The 7,213-nt window shown below is 31.4% G+C and overlaps 1 protein-coding gene across 1 annotated transcript; it reads right to left on the bottom strand.

Moving 5' to 3' along the window:
* Positions 1-1,221: 1,221 nt before the first annotated feature.
* LOC134709301 (glutamic acid-rich protein-like) lies at positions 1,222-4,581 on the bottom strand. Its single transcript, XM_063569465.1, has 5 exons — positions 4,398-4,581; positions 3,687-3,869; positions 3,204-3,280; positions 2,088-2,361; positions 1,222-1,678 (listed from the first exon to the last, which is right to left on the bottom strand). The coding sequence occupies exons 1-5, from the start codon at positions 4,552-4,554 to the stop codon at positions 1,269-1,271; spliced, it is 1,101 nt and encodes a 366-aa protein (XP_063425535.1). The 5' UTR covers positions 4,555-4,581; the 3' UTR covers positions 1,222-1,268.
* Between the last annotated feature and the right edge of the window lie 2,632 nt (positions 4,582-7,213).

Genomic DNA, 7,213 nt, shown 5'->3' with positions numbered 1-7,213 from the left:
TGGGAATTACTAGAAACACTGAACAGAACAAATAACGGCAGTATTTGATTCTTCCGAGAGAGAAACAATAGACGTATATACAGAGTCAACCAATTATTAAAATGATTGCTAATGTAAATATGTTCTCATTGGCCAAATATGCCTTTGGGAACTGATGAACAAACTGAAACCAAAGATGATGAGAAGGTTTCATATATACTGCTGCGAATACTCTCAGATCTGTACTTAGTATCTTTTTGTTGTATGGATATATTATACAAGTACCCGACCAAGTCAAATCTGTGTATTTGTTAGATTATTTCTATTTGTATCCATCTGATGATTTAAGCCTTTTTCAACTGATTTTTATAGTTCATTTGTTATGTTGTACTGTTCTACTACTGTCCTAGGTTAGGGGGTGGTTGGGATCCCGCTTACATGTTTAACACCGCCACATTATTTATGTATATTTTGTTTATTTTCTTTGGTTACATCTTCTGACAACAGACTCGGACTTCTGTTGAACTGAATTTCAATGTACGTATTGTTATGCGTTTACTTTTCTACATTGGCTAGAGGTATAGGGGAGGGTTGAGATATCACAAACATGTTTAACCCCGCCGCATTTCTGCGCCTGTCCCAAGTTAGGAGCCTCTGGACTTTGTTAGTCTTGTATCATTTTAATTTTAGTTTCTTGTGTACAATTTGGAAATTAGTAGGGCGTTCATTATCACTGAGCTAGTATATATTTTTTAGGTGCCAGCTGAAGGACGCCTCCGGGGTGCGGGAATTTCTCGCTACATTGAAGACCTGTTTGCGACCCTCTGCTGTTGTTTTTTTTTCTATGGTCGGGTTGTTGTCTCTTTGACACATTCCCCATTTCCATTCTCAATTTTATATGCCTGTCCCAAGTCAGGAGATTGTAATTCAATGGTTGTCGTTTGTTCGTGTGCTACATATATAAAGAAAGATGTGGTATGAGTGACAATGAGGCAACTCTCTATCCAAGTCACAATTTATAATAGTAAAGTATTATAGGTCTAGGTACGGTCTTCAACATATTGTTTTTTGTTCATTTTTTTTTACATTAATAAGGCCGTTAGTTTTTACATTTGAATTGCTTAACATTTGTCATTTTGGGCCCTTTTATAGCTGACTATATAAAATACTAGATTGAATCTAAATTAATGTCTAAAAATAAGATAAGCTTTTCAAGGCTAAGTAACAAGGATTTGGGCTTTTTATTAAGAAAATGAAACGTAAAAAAATATAATAATAATAACAGTTCATTAACACACATCTTTGCTTTTCTTTTGTCCTTTCATGCACGATAAGGAACGGAAGAATCCACTGATTCTTGCAACAAATGTGGTTTTCTTTCCGGCCTTGTGTACACACGTACTCATTTCAATGTCTTTTGCGTCTTTTATGTCATTTTCTTTTCTTTCATTCTTTTCGATGACATCGTAGTTATTTTTCTTTTCTTTAATCATATCTGCCTCTTTCTGTGTCTTCTCTGAACGATTTTGTGTTTCCCCATCAATATTGATAGTTTGGTCCTTTTTCTTGTTTTCGTCTTCGTTATTCTCAGTCTCCTCATTTGTGTTTACTATTTTTAAATCATTTTGTTTTTCCTGAACAACATCAATTATTTTCTTCTTTTCGTCTTTTAATCTTTCTTTCTCGATCTTCCTCATTTCTGTAGAGATAAACGAAGATGTAAAAATTCAATGTTTTCATTAAAAAAAAAAATCAGTGCAATCTTCTACTTTTTTGAAGTGTTGATCCGAAATGTGCGTGTCAGCTTTTTACTCTCTTTTAACCGAAAATATGAAAATATACCAAATAGAATTGCAAAATGTAGGACAAGTTCTTCCTGAATTGTATAAGTGCATGAAAATCTGAATTAACAAATTAATTTCTATCAATAATATCATAAAATTGGGAAATATGACAAATGAATAAGAAACTTTTGCTTATTTCTCTTTTTGATTTTTTTATCATTGGCACGTGACTGAATGTTGAAGTCAGAACGTCAATGGCAACCAGCAATATTCGTTAAGGAAGTAAGGAAAAGACTGAAGAAAGTAGACATATTTATGAAATACCTTTTTCCAACATCCTTTGTGCCTTTTCACCCATCTTTTTCATCTGTGCTTTCCTCTTTTCTTCCTTCTTCATTGTTGACTTGACATCTTTTGAGTATATTTTAATACCCTTGTCGATTGCTTTATATTGGGCTTTTACATTCTTTTCTTCTTCTTTGGCTTTTTTCTCCAGTAATTTTTCATATTTCTTCATTTCTCTTTTCCTTTTGTTTTCGTCCTTCGTCGTTTCTTTGTCATTAATTGGTCTTTTAGATTCCGAATTCTGGACTGGATCCTATGATTATACAACATAAGTTAATTTGATATTAAAAACAAACATTTTGATAACTCAATTAAGATATATTTCAAAATACGGTTCAAAAAGAAGAGCTTAATAACACATGTATTGTTTTATCAAAAAGGGAAAAAAACTGTTTTTTAATTTGAAACAGTTTGTTAATTTAATCAAGATTGATGACAAAGTCATATTAAAATTCAAATGACCTTTTAAAAATACAATGATTTTCAATAGAACTATCAGAAACTAACTAAAGCATATGAACACAAAGAAATACATCTCAGTCTGGCTATATAAATGGTAGAACTTTAATTTCTACTATTTAGAAAATGATTAACTAGGCACGTCAAACACCTGTTAAACAAAGCAAATTCAGAAGGGTTAAGTATATTTCAAGATTACAATTTATTTACAGCTAATTTCCTACTGCATGAAGAGCAATACTTTGGTTAGCTTGCTTGCTTGCTTTGATTGAGTATTGTATAAGGGTAATTGGAATTGGAATAACGTCCACTCAAATTTAAATATAATTTACAGGTTTACTATGCCTATACATATTGTTTGAAGATATCAATCTTAAATACAAAGCTTGAGTTTATACAAACAGAGCAAGCAAGACAACCAAAGTTTTACTCTACAAGCATTAGGAAATTAGCTGTAAATAAAAATGGGTTTCGGGTCTTGCTATCAGATGTGAGTACATTGACCCATTGATCATCATCTCACTAGAAATATAAAAATAGCAATGAAAACACTGTTCCACTTAAGAGTATAACATTTAACTCTTATTATCTTTAACACCTATCCAATACTAATGTTCCCTTAATTTTCTATCGTACCTTATCAACATGACCGACTGCATTCTTCAATGGATTCTCTCCAATTCTCTGCTGGTGGATCTTTGTTATTATCAGTTCTGTAAATAGAAAAATATTCACATTACTGACTTTTGACTCTCGCCATTTCGTTTTATTAGTTACAGCAGTTATACCAACGTACTTATAGTTAAAAATAAAAACTTTCATCTGAAATGATATGAAAGCTTGTTTTCTGATTTATATATAGAATTGTCCTTTTCAGTGAAGAAAATTTGATAAACTTTCCCAATAGATACACTGATTAAGCGGTATGAGTTTTACTCATTATTAAAGGCCGTACGGTGACATACAATTTGTATGTCATTTACTCTCTTGTGGAGATTCGCCTCATTGGAAACCATACCACCATTTTTTTTTATAAGCAACCAGATAATCTTTTATAAAAGATAGCCAACCAGCAAACGTTATAGTTATATATTGGCAAAAATATGAAAGAAACATTACCCCGTCTTTCCTCTGTTGATATGTCAACACCCACTTCCGGCTTCTTTTCTTCTATATTCATACTTTCATCGTTTTCTGATCTCTTTTCTTTTTTATTCATACTTCCATCCTTTTCTGATCTCTTTTCTTCTATATTCATACTTCCATCGTTTTCTAATCTCTTCTCTTCCTTATTTTCTCTTTCTGTTCAAATAAATCAAATGAATATTTAAATGAGGAAAATGTGATATATTTTACACTATGAATAATAATCAATTTAAAACGAAAAAATTAGAATGGTATTAAAATAAAATTATTCTCAATAAATCGAAAAAACAAAATTATTTATATTGTTCATATGGAGCGGTTATGCTCATGTTTAATGATTGAATATGATTTTTCGCGAATTTGAGCGAATATAAACTTTAAACGAATTAAAGCGTCACATATTCGTGGTATTGTATACGACCCTTTTTCTGCTATTGAAGGTCGTATGTTAACCTTTGAAGGGTTTTCAGTCATTGCGTAATTTTTAGCTTAAATTTGAAACGAAAGAGAAAGCCTTCAAATATAGTCGAATACTTCAGGAAACACTTTTATAAAACAAAAGTGAGAAAAAATATACAGGTTTAAATACAATGACAGAATCAAGAGAACTATATTCATTGGACAATTAACCTGCTTATCAACATTATTTAAGAATATGTTACTATGACTCATACTATGACATACTTATTTTCATTTTCCAAACTGGCCACTTTGCCTCAGCGGCCTTCTTGTCTAGGATGTCTTCCAGTCGACACTCAAATTCAGCTGTACTACATATGGCCTCACAGAAGCAAGACACATCAAGGCGTTCCTTTTCTTTTTCTTGATTGGACATAGCCATTATAAACCTATAAATTGTTGAACCAACTGTTAGTTAATTAAAGTTGAGCACCATGTAGTGATAAAATATTGTCATATCATACCACGATTTCTTGAATACGTATTTTTAGTTTTTAAGTTGTCTTTTTAAAAAATAACTGAATGAAAAACACATGACTTGAAAAAAGTGAAAGACAAGACAAAGACAAGACAAGACAAATACTTTATTAGAGTCTCACCTCAAAATTGACATACATTTATACATTTATAAAATTACAGTAATATTTAAAACAACATGAGCCACTCTAAAAAGAGTTATGAGAGACTATAAAATTTCTACAAAACACATTATTATCTACAATTATATAAAATACCTTTTCTTTTTAATAATACATCATAGCAGATTTTGGCTAAAAAGTAACACACATTTTCATCAGTGAATAAAAATTTGAATTTATCATCATCAGACAAATTAACAAAATCACAATTAAAAGAGCTAGCATGTCTAAATAAAATAGCTCGTAAATCTGCATATACTGGGCAGTTAATTAAGACATGTTTCTCATCTTCAATAACGTTATTTTTCTTACATTGCTCATTAAAAAACGACGTGACTTGAAATAAAGTGAAATAAAGATTACTCACCAGATTTATCTTTCGATTTTTCGATTCTTCTTCAAAGCTGAATAGAATTAGTTTTTTAGTCTTCAGAAGAAAGAAAAAAACGCTGCAGTGTATTGCCGATACTTCGACAATAACGTTGGCATTGGTGATATTTATGATGTCGAAGTATGACAGCAGCGCCGCCGCATATTTTTCTCTTATTCGCTGTTATGGGCTTTCTTTTTTGTGTGATGACTTCCGATAAGTTGTAACGTTTTTACCATTAAGGTGTCAACTGTTTACAGTGTTTCTTCATTTATTGTGTTTTAAGAATTTTGTTATATGAGGAACAGCAATTAAGACACACACTCTCTGGAAATTTGGCAGTTTTGAGTTTTCATTGCTTGGTTATGACTAAAACCATTCGACATATATGCATATGAACAGGGACTATTCCAATAAAAGTTTACAGTCGATTTCAATGAGTATATAACTAAAGGTAATTTCTATGGTTAGCTTGCTTGCAGGCTGAACTGTGAAGTCACTACCCTTCTTTCGAAGTAGCCTAGTCCTACAGGCAGATAGATTGGTTATCATTGCATTGGTTGTAAATCCTTTATCATACCACATCTCTTTTTTCTTTCTTCATTTATATGGTAAATGTACCAGTTTTTACAACGCTACCGTGTGTTGCAGACTATAAATATACCGGGTGCAATTTTTAACCGCGTTACATGAATGTACAAAAATGCCTATACTGAAAACAGGACAAAAATATCGTCCTCTATGGTAAATATTTCACCAGATAGCAAAAAACGGAAAAAAGCAAATTTATAGCAAATAAATGCAGATTGTTGCAATGGATACACCCAAAATACTATATTTTACCATTTCATATACTGGATATAAAATCTATGAAAGATTCTGATAACATACATACATTTAACTATGTCAATTGGACATGCTTTGATACTATTTATGCGCTTGAATTTTTACTTGATAACATTTTCGTTCGCTTTGGAGATTCCGTATATCGTCAAGTTATTGGAATTCCAATGGGGACTAACTGTGCACCACTTATTGCGGACCTGTTTTTGTATTGTTATGAGTTACAATTTATGACTAAAATTAGCAAAGACCCATCAAAACAACATTTGATACAAAAATTTAACAATACTTTTAGATATTTGGATGATATTTTGGCTCTCAATAATGACGACTTCAGTATGTATACTAAAGAAATTTATCCTGTAGAACTTACTTTAAATACAGCTAATGATAACAATGACCACTGCCCTTTCCTCGATCTTGATATCTATATCATAAACGGGAAGCTTAATACAAAAATGTATGATAAAAGAGATGATTTTTCATTTCCTATTGTTAATTATCCATTTTTAGATGGTGACGTTCCCTTGTCACCATCTTATGGTGTTTATATATCTCAACTTGTACGATTCGCTCGTGTATGTAACAACGTATTAGATTTTAGCGAGAGAAATTTATGTATTACTGAAAAATTATTACACCAGGGTTTTCGATATCACAAACTGGTCAAAACATTTACTAAATTTTATCACCGGTATAAGGAAATAATTCGTAAATATAACTCAACATGCAGACATCTTATACGTTCAGGTATTTCACATCCAAAATTTTATGGAAATATTCTTTATAAAGCACAAAAATGTCAGTATTCTCCTCAGAAACTAACAAAACCTTTAAATAGACTTATTAAAAGGGGATATAGTTACGATACTGTTGTCAGGTCATTAAAGATTGCATATTTTGGCTTTAACATTGATTCACTGATAGGGTCTTTGCATCGGAACTAAACACATTTATTTCTAATAAAACAGTTGTTGGCATGACACGGGTTATGTTCTTTTCATATATTTTATGATAGTATGATACTAAACCCCAAACGGGAGGGATTGTACCTGATATTCATATGATGAAGACATAATCTTTCAATCAGTTTAATTGAGGTCTTGAGCTGGCATGTCAGTTAACTGCTAGTAGTCTGTTGTTATTTATGTATTATTGTCATTTTATTTATTTTCTTCTGTTACATCTTT

Source organism: Mytilus trossulus, chromosome 3, assembly GCF_036588685.1.
Source record: "Mytilus trossulus isolate FHL-02 chromosome 3, PNRI_Mtr1.1.1.hap1, whole genome shotgun sequence".
Taxonomy (NCBI): Eukaryota; Metazoa; Mollusca; class Bivalvia; order Mytilida; family Mytilidae; genus Mytilus; species Mytilus trossulus.
Note: the sequence above shows the minus strand (reverse complement) of the source record. Positions and strands in the feature narration are given on the sequence as shown.

Bases quoted from the DNA above. Each gene is read 5' to 3' on its own strand.
- LOC134709301 (XM_063569465.1), bottom strand. From the start codon at position 4,554: ATGGCTATGTCCAATCAAGAAAAAGAAAAGGAACGCCTTGATGTGTCT. The intron at 3,870-4,397 runs GTATGTCATAGT...TTATTTGAACAG, and splicing joins AGTTTGGAAAATGAAAATAA to AAAGAGAAAATAAGGAAGAG. The intron at 3,281-3,686 runs GTAATGTTTCTT...TTCTATTTACAG, and splicing joins ATCAACAGAGGAAAGACGGG to AACTGATAATAACAAAGATC.